The sequence below is a fragment of the Notamacropus eugenii genome, chromosome 1 (assembly GCF_028372415.1).
Source record: "Notamacropus eugenii isolate mMacEug1 chromosome 1, mMacEug1.pri_v2, whole genome shotgun sequence".
NCBI classification, from domain to species: domain Eukaryota; kingdom Metazoa; phylum Chordata; class Mammalia; order Diprotodontia; family Macropodidae; genus Notamacropus; species Notamacropus eugenii.
Window position 1 is genome coordinate 695,410,663 of NC_092872.1, and position 24,626 is coordinate 695,435,288.

Below are 24,626 nucleotides of genomic sequence, written 5' to 3' on the forward strand. Positions count from 1 at the left end.
GCAGCTGGCCAGATCCCCTTGGAGGCTGAGAAGCTCACACCACTGTGGTAGGGAGACAAGTAGGATATCTTTCTCAGGTTCTCTCCTCATGCTTCCACCAGTTTCACAGATCAGTTCTAGGGGGGGAAGGGTACCTTGTATAGAGTGTTGCGGATGATCTCGATGTTCATCTCGTCGAGGTCCTGCTCAGAGATGCAGTCTTGGAAGAATGCAGCTGAAAATAGAGAGACAGGCAGGGTAGGGAAGAATTTGGCAGGCTAAGGCACCTCTCCTTTGGGCCAGGCTCCTTGTGAGGGGGGCCTGGGGGAGAGGAGAGATGGAAGGAGGACAGGCTCAGAGGAGCCCGAGGAAAGGACTTGACAATGCAGCTGGAGCTCAGGCAAGAATCCAGCTCAGGGTAGGAGAGGACATAGGGTCCCCCCTATCCCTCCCACCAAGGGTTCCAGGAGCTAGGCCCCCTGCCCCAGGATTCGCTTTAGGGAAATCAAGCGCCTTCTCCAGGCATCCTCTCCATGACTCTCTTGGACTTCCAAACAGCTTGGAAGTGGTGAGGCAGAGATTTGGTAACATGTTTGAGCTGATTTAGGGCTTCTTCCTTGTACTTTTATTTTCTAGAACTGATTTATAAATAAGAAAACTGGCAAGTGTTGGGGCCATAACATGATCTAATCGCCTCTGGTACTGACCCAAAAGCACACAATGCCAAGGACATGCTTGTATAAGAGGCCAAAACTCCCTTTTCTCCCCAATGCACACACTCTCGCCTCAGTGTCCATCAACTGGGGCCAAGACTCAGTGACACCACCATTTTCTGGGACTTTCTTCCAAGCTCTGCTTGAGGACCAGGGAAGATAGGCATTAGGTGGGGACCCAAGAGAAGAAGGTGACTCCTAATCTATCTTTAATAAGAATCTTTTTCTGTCTGGATGTCTATTTATCATGACCTTTACTGGGACCATCCATTCATTCATTTATTCATTTTGGACCAAACTAGTCTCTTTCTCTGTACTGCCACTAGAAATGGCCTGGTCTAGTCTAGGTAGTCCCTTCTTTCCTTTGGATCCTAGCAAAACCTTACTGAAAAATCCAACCAGTGTTTCCAGGGGAAGGGGAATGAAAGGGACAAGGAAGGAGCATGACCATCTCCCTTCACTTAGGACACTCACTGCCAGGTTTGGTTGTACTGGTGGGGAGAAATCTGATGTAGTTTGGGCACCTGGGATCCTAGAGGATTTGGTGGAAATAAGGGTAATAGATGAAGGCTGGAGGATACACAAAGACCTTGAATATTCATTAAATTCAATTCTAATTTTTTATATAGGAGGATTTTATATAGAATTTTACATAGGAGAAAACTGAGGTCCCCAAACTAGTAAGTAGGCTCAGATCCTATGTTTTCTGTCTCCCAACCTAGAACTCTATCCACCAAATATGTAGTACTTATGGCAAAGAGGATTTAATAAGGAAACTGGGATATATGAGTTCAAATCCCAACTCTCAGACTATCCTTGTGGATGTTAACCTAAACTTTTGTTACTTCACCTATAACATGAGAACAATAATACTTATGCTTCCCCCCTTAGAGTTATTGTGAAGAATGGTCTTTTTTGTAAGCATTAAAAATTAATATATGAACTGTAATACAGCCTGCACAGTGTTTAATCAATGTACTCTTCTGGAAAGTGGCCACTGTGTGGATTCATTTTGCTAGACTACAATTATTTGTTACAAGAGTTTCTCTCTCCTCTCTGTCTCTCTCCTTCCCTCCTCATTTTAATTGGGAGAAGGAAGAATTCCAGTGGGAGAGGGGAATAGCAACAGTGATGTCAGAAAAAAGGAGGGTCACTGGAATTTTAAATAAAAGCAGTGGCTGGGGACAAAAGTGCACAAAAGAGAGCAGAGAGATGTTCAGAAGGAAGCGCAAACAAGCAGGACAGTTTTGAAAGTAGCATATGGAACTTATACATTGAAAACAAAGCAAGTGGCCTGACCTAGAGACTAATGGTTTCATATACAACCCTCTTTTTATACTCTCTGCTGCATAAAGAAATGCTTTTTTAAATAATGTTTAAGCTCATAATAAAAAAATTAAAGTAAAAAAATTTGATTCTTCAAGACTACCGTACTTCCTATGAATATATCAAAATCAAACAATAATCCATGAGCAGCTGTCATGGATTGCTCAAGAGTTCATCCACACAAAGACATATATGTCATATGTTCATCAGATTTGCAGATGATGTAAAGTTGGAAAGGACAGCTAGTTAACATAAGGGACAATAAAATTAGCAGCCAAATGAATTTCAACAGTCTAGAAGATTGGGCTGAATCTAAGAAGATAACATTTAATAGGGATAAATATGAAGTCTTACACTCAGATCCAAAAACTCAAGTTTGCAAGTAGAAAAGGTTGGGGGAGGGAGAAATGGGGAGAATACACTAGAAATGCATCTGAAGAGGATCTGCAGGCTCCAGTGGACTGAAAGCTCAATATAAATCAAGAGTATGATATGGCAGATAGGGGGTAGAAAAGCAAAAACAAAAGCCCCAAATGATGCTTGGCTAGATTGAGAGAGAGAGCGTGTGCAGGAACCTGGTGGTTAATGATTTCTCTCCACTCTGTCCTTGTCAGACAACATCTGGAATACTGCTCTAGGTAACTCATTTTAGAAAAAGTATTGGCAAGCTGGAGACCTTCCAAAAACAGGCAAACCTAATATTGGCAAAAGGCCTCAAGATCTTGCCAAACTGGTTGAAATACCCAGAGATGTTTAGTTTGGTTTGGAGAAGAGAAGATTTGAGGGAAACCATAGCTATTTTCAAGTATTTATGGGCTTGTCAGGTGGAAGGGAGATTAGGCTTGTTGTTCTGGCTCAGAAATCAGAATGAAGAACAGTAGGATGTGAGGAGGACCCTTCTAACAATGAGAATGGCCCTAAAGAGGAATGGTGGCTTCAGATGCTGTATGATCCTTTTTTTAGAGGGTTTCGACTAGCTGTTTCTGTGGCCCCTTCCAACTCTAAGATGCTTTGTTTCTGCGAAACATGAGGAAACACAAGCCAAGAAAAGTGCCACAACCTTCCCTAAGTCACACAGTGAGACAGTCTCAATTCTCTGGGTTTGAAACACACCTTTCTATCCCTCCTTCTGAAAGCAGGCATGGTAATGAGAAGGAGACCTAAACCATGGGATCAGAGTCTAGGCCCTAAATAAATAAATAAGACAGACTAGGAAGGGTCCAGGGTGATCGCTACTTACCAAGTGGAGTGTCCACTAAAATAGCACTATATAATTCTGCTGGTGTCTGAGCAATGTTCACGGCCTCCATCTGCTCAAAGCTGCCTAGTGGGTGGCACTTGGGCACAAGCTCAGCAATGGAACGCTGGTGCAAGGTCCCTGTTATCAGCAGGATGACATTGTCGATCATGTAGCTGTAGCTGGAAGAGAAACAGATACACTGGATATCAGGGCATTCAGTAAAGGGGGGGGGTGGGGATCGATGACCAGGACCTTGCCTGCTCCATGAAAACAAGCCTTGTGCCCAGGCAATGGATCTCAGTGGAGGGCCCCACTAGTGCCTTGTGCCTTCGGCATAATTGTGAGAAAGAATATCACAGTGTGGGCAGTGGAATGCAATGGAAATACTACAGGAATTTGAAGACTCAATTTCACATTTTTGATCTCAAGAAAAATAATTTCACCTCACTGCACCTCAGCCTCCCCATCTATACAAGGAGCATACTTTTGGTATGTACTTCATAGATTCCTCATGAGGATCCAACATGTGTAAATATGTGTAAAATACTACTAGAAAATAAACTTACTTTTGAAATATGTGTAATATGTGTAAAATATGTGTGTAATATGTGTAAAATACTACTAGAAAATAAACTTACTTTTGCATACTAAAGACAAATTCTAAAATTGCCATAAAACAATTTTTAAGTTTTTTAATTTTAATATAATAAAATGCAAAAGGAGATGTTTTAATGGTTACTTTTCTTTTTGTGACTTTCACTGTTCCAAACTGCCCAAAATAGTGAACTATCAGGTCTATTTAGGATAAAGTTAGAGACCACAGACAGGTTCTATACAAGTCAGATTTAGGGGAAAGTGTGGGTCTGTATTTGGACAAATATCATCAATGTGAGTTATTATTCTAATGAACTCAGGCTCTTCCCAGAACAAGTTGGGTGGAAAGGAAGTACACAGTGGCAGAGGTAGTTAGGCTTGGTATGTTGTTCTGGGGAAGAGCAAAGGTGGGAGTTACCAGTTAGTAATAAAAAACCAAACCAAACCCCCCAATCTGGACCCTACTGTCATCAGGGTAGAGAGGCCTGAAGCAACAAGACCCAGGCACTGCCTCACTCCTGTCTTCTCTCAGTATGGCTGTTACCTTGGGTGAGATAGCAAGAATCTTGTATCCTAGAGGGGAGAGGATGGCAAAAGTCTGTTTCATAGAGCAGGAGAGCCCTGTTGGGCTGCTTTAAACAAACGTCTCAGTTCTGTGCTATTTGTCATTTTTAGAAAGGTACAGATGGTACAGCTATCTAATTTTCAGAAGACACAAATCTGGAAGGGGCAACTAACATTCTGGAAGACAAAATCAGGATCCAAAGAAATGCCAACAGGTGGAAGTAAGAAGCCTGGCTAGCCAGTCATTTGTTTGAGAAGGATCTGGGGGTTATGAGGGGTTACAGCTCCATAAGAGTATACATACCAAACACAAAAAGCTAATGCCATTTTAAGTTGCATTAAGAGAGGGAGTGTGTCTAGGGCTAAGGAGGAAAGAGTTTCTCTGTACTATGCCCTGGTCAGACCACATCAGAAGAAGGATCAAGGGATCACTGATCAATTGAGAGCTGCCAAGAACTGCAAGGATCATCTTGTCCAAGCCCTTCAGTAAAAAAGACAAAGCAGTTGAGTTTCAGGGAGGTTCAATGACTTGCCCAATGTCTCACTGGGAACATCAGAGGCAGTATTTGAACTGACTCCCAAGACAGTCCACCTTTCACTAGTCTATGCTATTTCTTAACCCAATAGTTTCACTGCTGGCTGCCACGTTTTAGAACGGACACTGATAAGGTGGAGGGTGTCCAGAAGAGGGCAAAACAGGGTGGTGAAGGGCCTCTAGATAATACCATATAACGAATGAAAGACCTTGAGATAGTTAATCTGAAAAAAAAAAAAGACTTTGGGAAAACACCAGCTGTTCCACTTTCAGCCCAGCCCTCACAGCTATGTGTGATGAAGGGTGGAGAGACAACTCCTGGACACAAAGGGCCAGCTACTCCCCCCACCCCAACTACCAACTCATGGGGCAGGCATCATAAGGGAGAGATAGGAGAAAGCATGTACCAGACAAGTCAAGCCACCACCTCCACCTTGACCACCATCTCCCTCAGACCCTGATGGAAATAGTGCAGGATCCTGAACTCAAGTCTTAGGAATATTAGTGTCTCCAAACCACTAGATCTGCTTCCAGTCCAGCCCCCATTAGCCATCACTGAGGGGAGGAATCATGGTGAAGAAAGGGCCCACCTTCTTTATCACCACTGGCAACAACTGCTGACCAACTTTCCAAAACAGGCATATGAGCATGAGCCCTGGGGTGTCCACCTCACAACCAGACCAACAGCTTCCAGCCCAGCCCTCATAGCCACCATCCAAGGAAATAATCCTAAAAATAATCCCCACTAAATGCCAAACAATTGTTGCTTGTTGGGCAGGAAGGCTCCCCTAGATGAAGCAGCATAGCACTCAGGAATGCTCAACCACTACCAGTGCCTTGGTGAAGGGACCTTTCCATCTGACCTGCAGCTAAACTCTTCCATAAGTGTTGTCTCTCTCATTAGAATGTGAGCTCCTTTGAGATCAGGGATTGTATTATTTTTCTGTTTGTACCCCAGGACCTAGCAGTGGGTAAAACTTGATAAATGTTCATTGGTTCATTCATGTTGGAGACACCATGCTGGGTGCCCTCGAGGTGCCCTGACTTGGAGGTTATTCTGATGTGGCTTTCAGTTCAGTTATTGATCTGTATCCTCAGTGTTTACTAAGTGCTTCATGCATTCATTCCACATGATTTGGTGTCCAAGTGTTTGAAGAGCAATTGCTTCTACTTGGCCCCCGATGGCAGACTAGGAACAACAGGAGGAAGTAGCAAAGGGGCAAAATTAGGCGTGATGCAAGGCAAAACTTCCTTACAAAAAGCAGAGTACACAGTTTGGTGACAGAGTGGGTTCCCCCTCACTTTAAGCAAAGGCTGGATTACCATTTACCAGGTAAATTGTAAAGGGAATTAGATTAATTCTGGCTGGCCTCAGAGGCCAGAAAGAACTAGGAATTGTGGTTGGAAGTTTCAGAGAGGTGAAAAACCTTCTAACCACACCAGCTCTCCTTTGCTTTGTGACTCTGTAATGGACAGATATCCTATGGCCGGTTCTCATTTATCTTGCACCCTACTAGAATCCTTGGGGGAAGGACTCCTGTCGTCAATGCATCGAATACTTGTTTGTTGTGCTGTGCTATGTGGTTTCTAAGCAGGATTATCCCGGTAGTGACAGAAGCTCCAGGACAGTGTGGTGTAATGGGTACTGGGTTGCTGAGTGCTGAGAATGCATGGATTCAAGTCCCATCTCTCTTCCAGAATAGTTTGTGTGACCCTGGGTGCTGGCCCTCAATGCTCCGCACAACTCTAAGACCATCAGCTGAAGAGCAGGTACTGCATATGAGATTAGAAGAGGTTTTTTTTCCTCACAAGGAGATTCCGACATTAATGAAATCATAGGTCTGGCCCCCAATTTAAGTTAGAAGGTGAGAAGGTTGACTATGTCTGAAGGAAGAGCTTAGGGCTATCAGCAGGAGGCATATGGAACTGATGATTCAAAGCTATGGAGAGACCAAAGGGTGAAAAAGGAATGAAGAAGGCCAGTGGATTGCACAACTACAAGTTCATCTCTGACCACATGCATATCTTGATAGGGATCTCGCCTAGATAGAAAGCGTCACAGAAACATACTATAGGAGAATTAAAGTATAAAACTGTCCCAAAGACGGATCAAGACATTTTGATCAAATAAGAGAGAGAATCCCAGAAGACAAAAGTCATGCAGTTAAAGTCAGAAGGAAAACAATTAAGTGGAAAGCCAATTCCTACAACAAATTTCCCTGATAAAGGTCTGCTGTCAAATATACCTACAGAATGACAAGAAATATAGAAGTATCATTTTCCACTAAATAAAATGACCAAAGGAGAAGGATGTTCTTAAAGGAAGAGATAGAGCTGCCAACAGTCATGTTTTTAAAAATGCTCCAAATCACTTATCAGCAATAAGGAAAATGCAAATTAAAACAATTCTAAGGTTCTATCCTCACCTCTATGAGATTGGCAAGGATGACCATAAAAGGAGAAGTGCTACTGGAGGACAGACACACAACTGCACTGCTGGTTGAGTGATGAACTAGTCCAAAAGATCTGAAAGCAATTTGGAATTATACTCCAAATATCATGAAACTATGCATATTCCTTGACCCACCACTAAAAGGGATATTCCTCAAAAATATAAAAGAAAGAGGAAAGGACCCTTATGTACAAAAGTATTTACAACATTACTTTTAGCTACAGCAGAGAACTAGAAACAATGAGGGTGGACTTTAATTGAAGAATGGTTGAAAAAACTGTGGCATGTAATTGACTAAAAGAACAAATTTGAGGAAACTTGAGAAAGTTTGTATGAACTGAGGCAGAGTTAAAAGTCAGTAGTATCTGGAAAACTATTTCCACAATGATAACGTTGCAAAAGGAAAAAAAAAAACTCTGAAAGACTTGAAAATCAATGATTATGTTTCCTTTTGAATTTTAGCTGCACTGTAATTAGATCAATGCCAACGACCAAAGAGTTTTTCTCCAGAAGACTGATGATGAAGAGTCTCTCCCACCCACTTCTTAGTTGGAAAGGACAACTTGAGCAAAATGAGATATGTTTTCAGACATGACAATTACAATACATTTTTATTTTGCTTGCTTATATTTTTGTTACAAGTACTGTGGGTACTTGGAGGAGATGGTGACAGCGATGTGGGAAAAACAAAGAAAAGAACCTCAATAAGACATTTGAAAAATACATAGAAAAGAGAATGAAATTTGGAAGGGGACTCAAACAGGACAGTGTTACTACACTACTACACTAAACCAAATCAATTTTTTTTAAAGAGCCATATATAATGAATAGTTTCAGAAACAATTCCTAATTTTCTGCCCTTCATAAAAGTCTCCCCAGGTTTCACTGAAATCTTCCATTTCATCAACTTTTTCTAACAGCACTATGGTATGCCGTCTCAGCCATTGCCCAGTTGCTGGGCACTCCCTTCATTTTCCAATTCTTTGTCACCACCAAAGTAACTGCTATAAATATTTTTGTATATCTTTGGTTAGAGTTTGTTTTGCCTAGGATTAATTCCACCTTTAATCTACTTTCCCCTTTATTTCTCCCTTCTTGCTTTTCCCTTTTCCCTCCTGTTTTCCTGTTGAGTGAAATGCATTTCTATAGCTGGCTCCATGTGTATGTTTGTGTACTCTTCCCTCCTTTAACCATTTCAGATGAAAATGAGATTCAAGTGTCACCCATAGGCCCTACCCATCCCTCCTTGTTTGGCACCCTGATTATGTGAGAAGATTTTCCCCAATCTTTCTCTCCTTTCCCCTCCTAATGTATTTCATTTGTCCTCCCTTTCTTTTTCCTGATGATTTTAAGATCATCAAAAAATAACAAAACTACTCCCAGACTTACCCTCTAATTAGATTTCTTCTATTACCTCCGATGCTCATAGTGCTCAAAAGGCCCACGTATCATTTCCCCATATTGGAATACAGAGTTTAGGCCCGTATGACTGTTCACTCACATTTACCTTTTTACGCTTATCTTGAGTTTTGTATTTGTGCTTCAAAGTTTCTATGTAGCTCTGGTCCTTTCATCAGGAATGCTTAGGAGTCTTCTGTTCCATTTTTCCCATTGTAGGATTATATTTAGTTTTCCTGGATAAGTTATTCTTGGTTGTAAGCTTAAATCTTTTTGTCTTCTGGAAAACATGGATATCTCTACTCCTTTATAGCAACGGCTGCTAAATATTATGTGATATTGATTGCAGCTTCTAGTTACCTGAATTCTTTCTTTCTGGTTTCTTGTAGCCTTTTTCTAGTTTGAGCTGGAAATTCTAGATTTTGGTGATAATGTTTTCATTTTGGATTATTTTCAAGAAGTCAACAGTAGATTTGCTATTTCAGTTTTCTTTTAAGAGTTCTTGAAATACAAGGTTCCAGGGTCTTTTTTTGCTCGTGACTTTTAGGTAATCCAATGATTCTTAAACGATCTCTCCTTAATCTGTTTTCTAGGTCAATCTTACTTTTTTCAGTTAGATCCCTTACATTTTCTTCTTTCTCCCTCCCCTGTCTTTTGATTTTATATTTAATATTTCTGGTTGTCTCATGAAGTAAACAATTTGTACTTGGTAATTCCACTTTTCAGGAAGCATTTGTTGCTTAGGCAAGATTTTGTATCTCTTTAGTACCTGTTAATTCCTGTTCCAATTCTTTTTTCGATAACTCATTTTTTTCTAGTTTTTTCTCTAGTACTCTCATTTCATTTATAAAAACCTTTTGAACTCCTTTTAACCCTTATTTCATTTTTTTCAGGAATTCTAGCTGAATTTGTGTTTTTGTTTGAGGCCTTGCTTGTAGATGTTTTGGAGTCATTCCCATTTTCTGTGTTTGTATCGTAAGGGTCCTTTGTCACCATTTTTTGTTTGCTCATTCTTTCATCCTACTTGCTGACTTTGGAACTGATCTTTGGGCTGGGCTCTGCATACTTCTGGAGGGAATGTCTGGGCTGGTCCTACTGCTGCTGCTTTCTTGGGAGTATCCAGTCTTGGGTTATTCCAAGATCTCAGGGACTGCTCAGGGTGGGGACCTGCAAGTTTTCAATGTTCTCCAAGTAGTCTAATAAAGGACCAAGTCTGGGTCTGAACAATATACCTGTAGGTTTGCCTTGTTTGCATATTCAGTAAACTGCTGGTAGACTCAGCCTCCGTCAGCCAGTGGGAAAGCTTTGCTTATTCAGAGCAACAGAACTTTGGTCTAGAACCTTTCTCCACTCTGAACCTTTCTCCACTCTGAAGGTCTCAGCCACATAGCTGCTGCTTGGTTCTGAACTTACAGCCAAGGCCCCTTGACAGAGCTGCTCAGCCTGGAACTGGACAATGAATCCAGTCTACCCTGGATCCGGGACCTGGAACTGGACAATGAATGAAAGAGTTGCTATTTGGCATCTATTCATGTAACTCACACAAGATTAGGTCCCTCCATGCTGGATCTGATTCTTCTTGCCCTGGTGCACAGCCTCTCCCTGCACTGGAATGCTCTGCAGCATGCTCTTGGCTAGACCCTGTCTGCAGATCTCTCTGTCTCTTTATGATAACCTGGGCTTGAAATGTGACTCATTGTGATTTTTTTCCTAGATTACTTGATCAGAATTCAGTCTGACAAGTTTTCTAGATGTTTGGAGGTGTGTGTTGGTGACTGGGAAGAGCTCATTGTACTTCTTTCTACTTTACCATCTCCTAGAAACACTTTTTTCCAAAAGTTTAACAGAAAAGGAAAGGAGAAAGATGGAGGTGGTTTGACGAGCTGGAAGAATCAAAGGAAGGTGTAGGGTGGGAAAGGGAGGGCAATCAGGGAGAACTGATGAAGTCAATAGTGTGGGAGACAATAAATGGCATGTAAAGAGGGCATGACTGCTACAGCCAAGCGCTGGGGAAGTCAGGAGGCAATGGGATCAAGTATGCTGTTAAAGGGATCAGCTTCAGTGAACAGTATGGCTCTCTTCCTCTGTCATGTTATAGTAAGGTCACATTTTGAGCAACTGAGGTAGTGATTCCCTGTCTTTGCTGTTCTTCAAGTGGAGAAGGACACCTTATCAAGAACACTGTAGATGGAATTTCTGTTCAGGTACAGTTTGGACTTAATAACTTCTGGGGTCCCTTCAACTCAGATTTTAGGGTTCTAGGATTCTACAAAGGAAGGTTTTTTTCTACATAAGAAAACCAGTGCTAGGGACAAAAAAAAAATTAGACCCTGCTTATTCAGAAAGAATCTAGACAGAATATACCACAACCTTCTTCTAAAGAATAATAACATATAGCGTATAGGGAATGTCACAAGGCACAATGGAGCCTGAGCAGTTAAGGGTAGAGAGTTTGTTTCCCACAAAACCCATCAGCCCTAGGAATCACCAGCAGGTGAGTTACAGTGGAGATGGCTTATGGACTGACCACCTAGGGCCAAGGATCAGCTGCTTGGGAAAGGGGAGGAGAATGATTTAGAACCAATGTTGGATGGCAGAGAGATAAAGAAATCAAGATGGAGAATATGTTTTGGGACATGGCCAATATGGAAATTTGTTTTATTTGATTATTTTTACTTGTTACAAGTGTTTTCTTTTAATTTTCTTTTGTCCAGTTAGGGAGACAAGAGAGGGAAGGTAAGAGGGAGAAAATAATGCTTGATAAACTGGACTTCAAATCTAGTCTTAAACATTTATTAGCTATGTGACCTTGGGCAAATCACTTAACTTCTACTTGCCTCAGTTTTCACAACTGTAAAAGGGGAATAATAATAGCACCCAAGAAGTTGTGAGGATCAAATGAAATATTTGAAAAGTGTTCAGCACAGGGCCTGGCATATAGTAGACATGATATAAATACTGGTTACTATCGTTATCATCATCTTCGTTGTCATTGCTATCAGTCGACAAAAAAATTAGACCAACATCTTATACCACAAACCATAATGAACTCAAAATGGACACACAGCCTAAATATGAAAAGTCACATCGTAAAAAAATTAGAAGAGACTATGAGAAGATATATTTTCACAGTTACAGCTGGGGAGAATTTTTACTCAAACATATAATAAAAGTGATCACAGAAAATAAGGTAATTTTAATTACATGAAGGAAGTTTCAAATGTTGTAGGTAGCACTGGCCCTAACCCCTAGATTGAGTATTAAGACCTGCTAAAGGGTGTCATGGACCCCCTTGGGAACTCTTTTCAGAATAATATTTTTAAGTGCATAAAATAAAGCATATAGGATTGGTAAGGAAACCAATGATATTGAATAATATAGTCATCAATTTTTTTAATTCAAGCACCCTAGGTTAAGAACCACTGCTATAAAGGGTTCAGGCTAGATAATAGCTTGGAGCGTTTCCTGTCTGGGTTTTCCCCTCTAAGCCTAGAGGGTAACTTGCCCAAAGTCACACACAGACCAAGCAGCAGAACTGGGATTCAAACTCAGGCCTTCAACACTCCAAATGCAATACTCTTGCCATTGTACTACGCTGCCACATTATCAGTGTCTGCCAGGTTGGGGAATCTACAGTAGCAGGATGTCATGCCTCTGGAGGGCGGTGGCTTTGTCTTTGCCTAAAGACAGAAACTTGAAGATGTGGGTCCCCTGGGCTGAGGAAATCATCTTCCTTGCAAGTGATGTAACACCTTAGCACATATCCTTCCCCTAATCTACAGATGGACCCCATCATCACTCCTCATTTCTAGCTGCCACCAGTCAGCCCCTCTCTGGCCTTCTGAGAGCTTGACTGAATGGATTCTCTCTCCTGCAAAGCAGGGCCTGAGGCTGCTCTAAAAGGGAAATGCTGCCCCAGTGGATCTAGAAGAGTGAGAGTCCTCTTATAATAATAACAGAGAGTAATTAATAAGAGTGTTCTGGTGCTCAGTTAAGACTGCTGTCCCCTTTTCCCTCTCGGGAATTAGTGAGTCTGCCCTAACAGACAAGAAAACGTACCTGTGGGCAGGGAGACTGAAAACGAGTGATGACCCAGCCGCCTGGGCTCTTGGCCACTTAGTTTCCAGGATCCGCCCAGGCTCTTGCTTTCTCAGAGTCCCATCCAAAGCTTTAGCTCTGACTTCTGAGCAAGCTCCAGGTGATAGGTGCAAACCACTCCTGAACATGACCACATATATATAATCCCTTTCAAGTGAATTTTTTTCGGTATACACCACAGAACCTAACCCAACGCTGAGCACACAGCAGGTACTCAGGAAATACCTGTTTGGTTAAATTAATAAATAAGACACCCAAAACAGTCTTCTGTTCCAGGTGGACAAACACCCTTCTCTCTTCAGATACAATGAACAGGCATGGCACCCAAGAGTTTGGGACTCTCCCTTCCCTCCAGGTGGGCTCAGTGGACACGGAGCAATTCTCCCACAAGGCTCTCCAAGCTGAAACTTCCTTGTAATAAAAACCAAACCAGATTTGGAAAAAAAAAAGACAAAGAAAGAAAAGCTTTGGCCCAAATGTGTGTCTCAGAAGGAAACAAGCAACTAAGTTGAGTTAGGACACTTGCTGCCCTGGGCCACCAGTCTTCAACAAGGGCTCCCACAAGACTCTCCCAGGCTGAACTTAAGCCTTAGAGAAACCCCAGACTGTGGGAAGACATCGTGGTCTGCCTTAATTTTATCATCTCATCAGGGAAAACAAATCATTTTTGAAGCTATCTTGGTGGACAGGGCCTGGGAATTCCAGTGCCTGAAGATCACACAGTCAATATACATTTATTAAGTACCTACCATATGCTAGGCACTGTGCTGAGTGCTGGGAATCCAAAAAACCAGGCCCTGCTCTTGAGGAACTTGGCCTAATCAGGAAGATAACACACAACTAACTGTACAAACAAGACATATCTGAGATAAATTGGAGGCAGGCCCACAGGGAAGGCACAAAGATGAAGGAGGACTAGGATAGGAGTCTTGTAGAAGGCAGGCCTTCAAGGAACCCAGGACGGGGCAGTGAGGAAGAAGAGAGCTCCAGGCATGGTAGGGACAACCAGTGACAATGTCCAGAGTCTGAAGATGGAGAATCTTCTGCATTGAAAAGCAAGGAGGCTTGTGTCATAGGAATGCAAAATAAGTGGGAGGGAAGAGGTGTGAGAAGCCTGGCTAGGTGGGAAGGGGCAGATTATAAGGGGCTTTAAAGGCTAAGCCAGGATTTCACAAGTGATCCTGGAGGGAGTTTGCTGAATAGAAGGATGATGTGGTTGGACTTGTGCCTTAGGAAGACCAATTTGACAGCTGAATGGAGGGTAGACTCAAGTCAGAAGAGACTTTAGGATGAGAGAGCAACTGGAAGGCCCTGGAGATAGCTGGGGTTATGAGGACTTGCATCAGATTGGTGGCAAAGTCAGGAGAGCAGAATGTGGGAGAGGGACAGGACCTCTGTGGTATGAAGGCCCCATCAACTGACATCACTGTTTATCACTCTAGCACCTCAGGATGGGCTGGATTCAATGACTGCAAAAGTCCCTTCAAACTGGTCACATAATCTCACAACAACAACTTTCACATCGTGCTTGCTATGTGTCAGGCACGCTGCTAAGCACTTTATAAATATTATTTCATTGGATCCTCACAACAACCCTGGGAGGTAGATGCTATTAATATCTTCATTTTACAGTTGAAGAAACTGAGGCAGAGGTTGAATGATTTGCCCAAAGTCACACAGCTAGTTAGTATCTGAGGCTGGCTTTGAATTAGGGTCTTCCTGTTGCCAAGCCTAGCAGTCTGGGCACTATGGCACCACCAGTGGCCTTATAACCTCTCTTGGCCTCAGTTTTCTCATCTCTAAAATGACTGAGTTGGATTAGATGATCTCTAGGTTCATCCCAATTCAAAAATAATCTCTTCTGGATCCCATGAATGCTAAAAATGGATGAATCCACAAAATATTGGGTAACAAGTATGATTTCTATGTCAAGTTGAAAGAATATCCTTTCTACCCATCACTTCTGTTTATGAGCTAGGTAGGGACTTAGGCCATTCGAATATGGACTTCAAAAACTCAAATTCCTGAATTTATGTAGAACTATTATGTAGGGGACTAATGATTTTTCCTCATGAAATCAACTCTGAAAATGTAGTCCTACATTCAGAAACTATCACCAACTTCATTTAGTTGTGAGAATGCATTTTTGTATTCACTTTCCTAAGTGAACAAAATTAATTCCTGATACCTTTTATATTAAAAGAACAACAAAAATCACACAGGGGACAATAGTGCAGTACTCAGCTCCTAAGGGAGCTATGAGTAAAGTGCTTTGTAAACTTTAAAATGCTAAAGAAATATGAATTGTTAGAAGTAGGAGCTTGAGAAAATCTCCTGGGACTTTTTCTGCTCATTAGCAAAACATTTATGTGGATAGAGGTAGAAGCGAGGTGAGAGGAAGAAAGGAGTTAGGCTATATTATCATTAAGACTCTTTCTAGCATCACAATTCTGTGGCTCTAACCACCAAGGGAATTAGCTAGAGACTGGAGAGACCCAAGAAGAGAGAAGACACAAAGAGATAAACCCACTGAGTTAAGGCCAAGATTTGAGGAGCCGAAAAACAAATGGGGAAGGCTGTGCAAACACAGATTGCCCAGGCTGTGGTCAACTTGAAGGCCCTAGAGAGATGTGGGTAGATCCCACTGGCCACAGTTTTTCCATCTCCTCATCTACAATGGGTATTTTATTCAATGATCAGGGGTCTTAGGAAACCTCTGCTCCAAAGGAAAGGATGGCGAGGACATGAGTGTCTCATGCTTCTTTTAAGATGAAAATTAGTTTACTGGGAAAGAGAAGAAAACTACCCATATATACCTAGCAAGTCAAATACTATAGAAAGTAGCAGATATAACAGAAGAATATAAAGACCAATAATTCACAGTAAACAGTATCCAAGGAGAAAGACAGAAATACACAAAATATAGATAATTAAGAAAACTAGATAGCTTAACACAGAGAGGAAAATGTAGCCTCATGGATAATAGAATTGATAGGATGGGACTCATGACAGGAATATTTCTATGGAGAGGATACACTCTTCAAAAAGAAGAGAGTAAATTAGAAGGGTGGTGGAGCAAGACTGATTATTAAGATGATACCCTCATACAAAGAAACCCAGGACCCTGGGGTGTCAGGATTGGACAGAGGATCAACAGAGAAACCAAAGTGATGTACACTACAGACTACCCCAGTATAAGGAAGAACAAGAATGAAAATAAAAATTAAGAATATGGGAAACAGATAAAAAATCCAGCATGAAGGCTTGGTCTAAGTGAAGAGGGACTTAAATGATCTCAATAACTGTTATTTGTGCCTAAAGCAGTGCAATTGCTAAATTCTTGGCTTGTTTTGAATTATAATTTCCAAAAAGTAGAGGAATTGATGAGAGAAACTCCTAAAACAGACCTGATTCTAACCAAGGAGGAATTAGTTAATGAAAGAAAAATGGTGACATTCTTGGACTAAGTGACTTGGACTAAGCATCTTAGAATTTGTGAAAGAGGAAAGGAAAGTTGGGTATAGTCTGGCATATACTTTAGGTTTTGAGAAAGTGGATTTCTGAGGCCTCATAGAAAGGATAAGTAGACTGGACAACAAGTCCCCACCCACTTAGCACAGAGTGAATGTAATTACTAAATACTAATTGTTTCTCTTTTATCCAGAAACCCTAAAGGTCTTCCCCTCCGGTTTGATTTTTTTTTTTTTTGATTAAAGGTGCCATCCCTTGAGTAACTACTTAAAGAAGTCTATTCATTGAATGGGTGTGTCTCACTCAAAGTAAGAATGTGATAAGGCCTTAGCCTGAAAGGGCCAGGGTCTCCCATTGCATCCTGGGCCATCTCCATTCATCCTGATGAATATCAGGCCACTAGACCCAGATGGCTCAGGAGAAGAAGGTGAGGTTGGCGACCTTGCACAGCCCTCCCTCACTCAAATCAAAGTCAACCGCAAGTCATCATCTTGATGTCATGGTCCTCTTCAAGAACGAAGGACAAACACAAGGTAAGATCCCATGAACAAAGGAAGTCATCTAAAGAGGGATGATCCAGAAGCTATCAAGAATGACATTTTGGTATTTTAATGATTGTACACATATAGCCTATATCAGATGGCTTACCATGGCGGGGGGGGGGGGGGGGGGGGGAGAGGAGGGAGGGAGGAATAGAATTTGGAGCTCAAAATTAAAAAAAAAAGGTTAAAAATTGCTTTAACATGTAATTGGGGGAAAATAAAATATTATTTAAAAAAGAAAGAACAACAACAAAAAGAGAAACGTTTTGGAGCTCAGTTCCTCCAGTCAGCTGGGTTACCCTCCCTTATTTTTCTCTGGGTACTATACCACTGACTTTCTATCTTAAGGGTTTAAACTTGCTCCTTCAAAGTTTGCCCTGGATGACCACCTTGCTGCCCTTATTACTAACAATGAAATGGGCAAAGCTAGCTTTGTAGGAGATCTTGTCCCTCAGGGTTTCTTCTTTGCTGCTGAATGCCCTAGACAGGTATAGGCTAAAAAGACAGCTGTGTGGGGGCTGAGGCCCAGAGGACACTGACGTATTCAACTGAAGGTAGCAATTCCACCAACTGGGCCACATGGAGAAGAATTGGCACCAAGCCACCCAGAAGCTGCCCAAAGAGAAAATAAGCCATGGATCAAGCTGGTGGTCTTCGATACCCCAGGAAAGGAATGCTGCCATGCAGCTGTGTTGGCCCTCTCAGCCTCTGCTTATACCACCAGTATGTGATGATGTGATTCAAACTGTGCCCATCTGTAAAGGTTACTGCCTTCCTCATTCCATTCTCTGTCTGTCTGTCTGTCTGCCTGGGGCCTGGCCAACAATGTCATGAAGATCCCGACTGAGAGAAGGAGCTTGAGGCTTCACTACCCATAGCTGAAGGGAAACTGGGCATTTGGGAAAGTAAATTTGAACCAGCTTGTAAAGAACTTGAAATATCAAACAGGCATTTCTGTAGCATCTGATGCTACAGGTAATATAGGGAACTGCTGAAGTTGGAGAACAGTAGTGAAATGGTCAGACCTAAGCTTTAGGAAAATCACTCTAACATCTGTGTGGAAAAGACAGAGGGGAAAAGAAGACCAAGGAAGGGATGGTGGCATTTCTCAAGGTGGATAGTATTGTGATAGACTTTAGAGGGATGAGTATAAAGACTGTGGGTTAAAAAAATTCAATCTTGCCAGTATAACATAGGCAAAGTGTGGCTCAATAACCATTTGTGCAAAACACTAAACCAAACCAAACACTACAGATTTTTGTGGACTTTGGTGGCTTCTCTAGCCTTTAGAGGTCAATAGTGTAGCATGGCAGACCCCAAAGTTACTATGATCTCAAGCTTAAAAGAGGCTACAATGGAGGAAGGCGATAATTCTCCTCCAGTCATCCATGGTCAAACCACAAAGACATCCGAGTTTAGTTTAGTTTAGTTCTGAGTGCTATGTTTTGAGGAAGACGCTGCCAAGCTGGAGTACATTCAGAAAAAGGTGACTAGGATAGTAAGGAGACTGACAGAGCTACACAGGATCAGCTGAAGGAACCAGGGGTATTTACTGTAAAGAAAAGAGTAAGGGGAGCATCATTTTTATCTTCAAACCTCTGATGACCAAAAATGGAATAGGCTCCCTTAAAGGGTAGGGCTTTCCCTTATTGGCAGGTGAAGAAGAGACTCCTGATTAAGGTTCTGCTTAGACTAGATGCATTTAACCACTACAATTCTCTATTCTTCCTGGCACTGGGCACATAAACCCTCAATGATTGAAGGCAGGGCTGGGGTGGGGGTAGGCAGTAGTAACTGATTACAGGTCCAGAGCACTTGGCATTTACTTTCAAACCTTACTGTTCCCTTCTTTAAAATGGGCAGACTATAAGCTAGTCTCCTAGCAGTGTCTGTGAGGACCACAGACAACTGACTTTGGCTACAAGGCAGCCAAGCTGCTTGGGGTCCCCTGCTCCCTTCTATTTAGCTAAATCCTATTTCAGTGCCAATAAAAGAACTGAAGTCTTGCCTTCCCTAAACAGTTTTCTCTATCAACTTCTCTTCCTGAGAGCTTACACTGTACTCACAGTCCCAGCATTTTATCCCATAAATTTCACAGGGACTTTTCCAGCTCTTAAGAACTGCCCTCTGTATCCTGCAAACCCTACTGCCATCTGGACTATTGATGGAACCTAAGCCTGGGCTTTGCCCTCTGACCTTCAGATAAGCCCCAGGCATTTCTGGGCTCTCCCATATGCCCCGCAGCAGAATTTTTGTATGTATTGTCTCCCCTAGTTAGAATTTCTGCTCTCTGAGAGCACTGACTGATCTGCTAGGTTTATGTGATTTGTGTTGCTAATGCTGAGCACAGTGCATGGCATGCAGTTAGTGCATTATAAATGCCTTTTCATTCACTCATTAGAAACTCATTTAATCCAACTCCGTTTTACAAAAGAGAAAACTCAGGCCCTGAGAAAAGTGACTTCACTAAAGTCATATAGGCAGTAAGCGTTGAGCAAGAATTTGAACCCACAGCACAATACAGTAGAGTATTAGACTTTGACTTAAAAGGCTGAGTTCAAATTCTGACTTAGACATTTATACAAGATGTTGGTTCACAACCTTTTATAGATTCAGTTTTCTAGTCTGTAAAATGGGGAAAATACCACGTGTACTATTTACCTTACAAATTTCAGAGGAAAGCCCGTTGCAAACCTTAAAGCACTATCTAAACGTGACTTATCTTTTACCACTGTTTTCATGTATATTAATCTTACTACTGGCTAGCTTATAAGTTACCTGAGAGTAGAATCTGGGCTTTATGCTGATTTTAACCCCTACAAAACCTAGTACAGGCTGAGTACATGCAAATCATTGTGAACTGATGGGCTGATTGATCTCAAACAGACAAGGCTAGAAGCAGGAGTGTGGCTCCCCCGAATACCCCAGGAAACACAAAGGAGTCAGCCAAGTGGTGCAGAGATGAGTCACTGGAGCCTCCTCAAACCTTCTCTGCTCTCCAGGACTCCCACAGAATCCTAGCCAAGCTGCCCAGAAACAGCTGCTGCGGCCAGGGAGGCAGAGGGTCTGCTTGGGGCCAGAGAAGTGCAGGGAAACCCAATATGGGATCTCAGCCTACAGTGATTCATTCCAAATCCAGAGTGGGGAGGAGGGACCCTACATGACCCTCAGGAGTGACAGAGACACCTGGCCCAAAGAAGGAGTGCAAAGCCTACCACACCCAGTCCTAGAAGACTGCAATCAAAATCTCCCTGGGGAGCAGAGCTGGCTGCTCCACTCAGTGGATGGCCATACTGGAGTGAAAGCAGAGGGGCTGGACCTTGGCAACAGCTACCCAAGGACCCCAGGGGCTGGGCTGGCTCCCTGATTGGGCCCCTTAGCAGCTCAGTCTGAGGGCTCCCATCTGACCTGAGCCCTGTGTGTCTTCTCCTCGTGACCCTTTGTCCTCTAGAACAAAGATTCTCGATTTCTGTGTGTGTCATGAACCCCTTTGGTGGTCTAATGAAACTTATGGACCCCTTCTCAGAATGTTTTTAAATACCAAAAACACATAAGATTGCAAAGAAAACCAGTTATACTGAAATAAAGTTATCAAAATATATTTTTTAAAAAGTTTGTGGACCTCTGGTTAAGGATCTCTCTCCTCTAAGACCTTGCCATTAAAGTCCTAGGTGTGGTGGGAAGATGGACAGCTGAGGTCTGTCCAATGCTTCCTGAGACGTGACCTTGTCCTCTCAGACACAACTCTTATGCGTTCCACACAGTTTCCCAAAGTTCCTTAGACAGAACTTCCTCCTTGGCCTGACAGCACCAGCTTGGCTAGATTCTGTGGTCACTGGGTGTGTGTGGTGGGGGTTGGGGGGAATAGAAAGAGCGTGTGTGTGGGGGAAGAACCATGATCTGCTGACTAAGCAACTTGGCTGCTGGGACAGAAAGCTGCCTAGCTGATTTGGCAACAACCAGGCAATTCTGGGCATCTCTGGAGTCAGAGGGGAGTGACTGACCATCCTACAGTGCCTGAAGCCAACTGTTCTCAGCTGTGTTACACAGGGCAGCCACTGGTGAGCAAGAGAGGGCAAGACAGGCTCATGAACCAGCTGCTACCCTCAATGTGGTCTGCAGACTCAAGAGACAAAGACATTTCCTGCTGCTTCAGCCCAAGGCTGTCCAGGGGTGCAGGGGGAAGTTGGGGTAGAATCTTCAGTTCCCCACCCAATGTCCAGTGCTAACAGAACCTCCAGGGACCCATGACAGCTGGCATCCAGGCCAATTCCAACAGAGGTCTGCCAGGGTAGCAATGCTCAGTAATTATTCCTTAGAGTCACAGAATGTTTTAGAACTGGAAGAGATCTTAAGATTATCTAAAACTGGTGACTAATTGCTCCCTTCTCTGAACACTACACGTAAGACTGAGCTCCCCAGTGTCTTGTGCTGGTCCATACTCTTCTGTCCTGGGCCTTCTCTTCCCTACTAGACCCGACGGTCTTCAAGGTTTGAGTTAAACTTCTATGTCTCCTGTACAAAGTCCAGCACAGAGCTGCACACAAAGGGGACCTCGAGCCCTCCTCACTGCCTTGCACTGCTTGTGGAGTTGACAATTCTGATCAGTGGCTCATCATCTGAAAAAATGACCTTTCACTTTTCTCTTGGCACAGAGACAAGTACACAGTTTTGTCTATAATTTGCTGTATGTACAGTATTATAAATCTATATATATCTCCCTGGTGGGGTTCTAGGCAGGGGAAGCAAACTATGACATCTCTGTGGAGTCTTGCAAATGTGTCAGAATCAAACACAAAAAAATAGTGGCTAATACTTACACTGCACTATTAGGTTTGCAAAGAACGTTAGTAGCACATTTAATCTACACAAAAACTCTATGAGGTAAGCGCTTTTCTTATTCTCATTACACAGATGAGGAAACTGAGGTTGAGAAAAGCTAAGTGATTTGCCCTGGGGTACAGAGTTAGTGTCTTGAGTCTTGCTGACCTCAATGTCAGCACGTGATCCACTATCCATTTAGTAGTCTAATGCACTACAGACAAACCCAGGTCACTAATGGATAAATGATTTCATTTTTCTGAGCCTTAGACTTCATCTGTAAAAAGGAGTGACTTCAACTAGAGAAGACTTCCAAAGTTCTCTCCAGCCCTTAATGATTTATGACAGCCAGAAGAACTGGCTCCATAGATTAGCAGGAAAGACTGGGTACTCATTTTGAATAGTAGAGATGCAGTCAGAGGAAGGATAGAGGGTGGGCATCTCACAAGCAAGATGGGAAGGGTAGGTATGGCCAGGTCACATTTAGTCTGAACCCTGCCTCAGACAGTTCAGCTAGATCAGGGGCAAAGAAAGGTGCGGATGTTAGGAACAATCATCTAACTCAATTTCCTTGTCCTACCAAGAAACTGAGACCTGGTGAGGATTTGCTCAGGGTCAAAAAATTAGTAAGGAGTAGAAGTGAGATTCAAATCTGGGGCCTCTGATTCCAAATCCAAGGATAGCATCCTTTTCTGAGGTTAAGAGAGAAGAGAGGAAAGGAAAAGACAGAAAGTTGTTCAGGTTAGACCAGGCAGGTACTAGATGCAGTGTGAGGAAAATACTGAAGGCTTCCCAGACCAATTGTCATGTGATCCTTGCCAGTAAAGGCTAAATAGGGAAAAGGACGAAAGGGAGAAAAACCCACAGGTGGTGCAGGCACTGAACTAGAGATTCTGCTACAAAAACAGCCTCCTCCTTGCCTAAGCCCCTACAGGTACCACTGGGAGCTGGGATTCTGGCTCCAGAGAGCATGAGGGAGACCCAAGGATTGCTACCTAGAAAGACAGGGAATGATAATCTTGGCTTAAGGTAAGGAAGGCTTCAAAGGGCTTCAGAGAATACAGTGTGCCCCTGGAGCAAGCAGAGAGGAATGGCAATGAGGAGAAGGCCCATTGTGCCAAGGCGTTTGGGAAATGAACTTGTGTGGGTAGTCCTGTTGGCAAGGGGACACTGGAAAACACTTGACCATCAACCAAGGGATCCAAGAAAGTATCAAAGAATGTTAGATTTAGGTCTAGCTTCAGGGATATACCGAGGGAAATATTATGGCACAGTGGAAAGAATAAAAAGTTTGGAGTCAGAAGATGTGGGTTCAAATCCCAGGTCAGTTATTAAGTGACCAAAGGCAAGTCATTTTAAAAAAACTTTCTGAGCTTTGGTTTCCTCATCTGTAAAATCAGGGTGGAAATACCTACACTAATTACCTTACAGAAATGCTATAGAGAAACTGGTTTGTGAACCTTAAAAAATTATCTATCCAGCTATCTAAATGAAAGCTGCTACTCCAAGCAGTCCAATCCTTTCATTTTAATGAAGGAACTGAGGCTCAGAGAAGGGGTGCCTTGTGCCTAACATCGAAATGGTGGCCTGTGGCACTACAATGTATATAGAATCAGGACAAGAATCCTTCCTACAACACCCCTGACATAAGAAGAAGCAGATGCTGTTCAATATTCCCAGTCACAGAGAACTCACTAACTACCTCATGAAGCAGCAGGTTCTACTGCTGGACAGCTCTCATTCTTCCAAATCCCTTCCTTATGTTGAGCTATACTTAAGTGCCACTTGCTAGTTCTAATTCTCACCTTCTCAGAGTGACTCAGAATAGGCTGATTCCCTACAAGACAGCTCTGCAACTATCTAAAGATAGCAGCCCTATCTATCTCTGCCCAAGTCTCTTCTTCAGGCTAAATTTCCCCACATGACATGATTTCTAGACCCTTTACCATTACCTTGCTGCTGTCGTCTGCTCCAGTTTACCAATGTTCTTTTTCACCAAGGCCTGAACACAATATTCCAGACTCAGTCTTGAATGCAGAGTACAACAGCACTGTCACTTCCCGTGATCAGGACACTACTGATATTAATGCAGCCCAAGATTGGGTTAGCTTTATCAGCAGCCACATCACACTGGTCTAAGATTGAGTTAGGTTTTTTCCCCCCAAGCAGTCACATCGCACTTAACTGCCAAAGCCTCGGGAAAGAGTTCTCAAGGGGAGAAATAAGTGACAAAAAACCAGTGGGTGAATGTCATGAGGACCTCTGCTGGGCTCCTTGACTCCCACAGTTCTCCATCCTGAACCAGCTACCTTCCCTTACTTGACCTCTTTTTGACAAATGTCCCTCTTCTCTTTACCTATACCCCTGGGAAGGAGGACAGAGAAAACCCATCACTCTTCTGTCACAAGGATCATAGATTTATTAGGAATGAGTCCAAGGATGAGAACGATATGAATACAGAACCAGCCACAGGAAGGAAGGTCACAACCATTTCCAGGCTTGTGGTATCACAAGGGTGTACTGTAATTGTTTAGTCATGTCTGACTCTTCATGATCCCCTTTGGAGTTTTCTCAGCAAAGATACTGGAATGGTTTGTCATTTCCTTTTCCAGATCATTCTACAGATGAGGAAACTGAGGCAAAAAGGGTTAATTAAATGACTTGCCCAGGGTCACACTGCTGGGAAGTGTCTGAGGTCAGATTTGAACTCAGGAAGATAAGTCTTCCTGACTCTAGGTCTGGCACTCTATCCACGGCACCACCTAGCTACCCAAAGGGTTATATAAGCATTTAACATTTTTCCGAGTACTTTCACAACCCTTTTCTCTGCTTGTTCCACACGTGCTACTGTGGAGTACAAAGGAATAGCATGCTACAGCAGAAAACACACTGA

The 24,626-nt window shown here is 42.7% G+C and overlaps 1 protein-coding gene across 1 annotated transcript in view; it reads right to left on the minus strand.

The window, feature by feature from the left end:
- The window catches only part of ATP6V0D1 (ATPase H+ transporting V0 subunit d1), a 98,309-nt gene that overhangs the window by 13,070 nt on the left and 60,613 nt on the right, over positions 1-24,626 (minus strand). The window contains exons 3-4 of the mRNA XM_072636056.1: positions 3,259-3,437; positions 135-214 (exon numbers count right to left, since the gene is read on the minus strand). Of these exons, the coding sequence (XP_072492157.1) occupies positions 135-214; positions 3,259-3,437 (259 nt within the window). The remainder of the gene's footprint in view (positions 1-134; positions 215-3,258; positions 3,438-24,626) is intronic.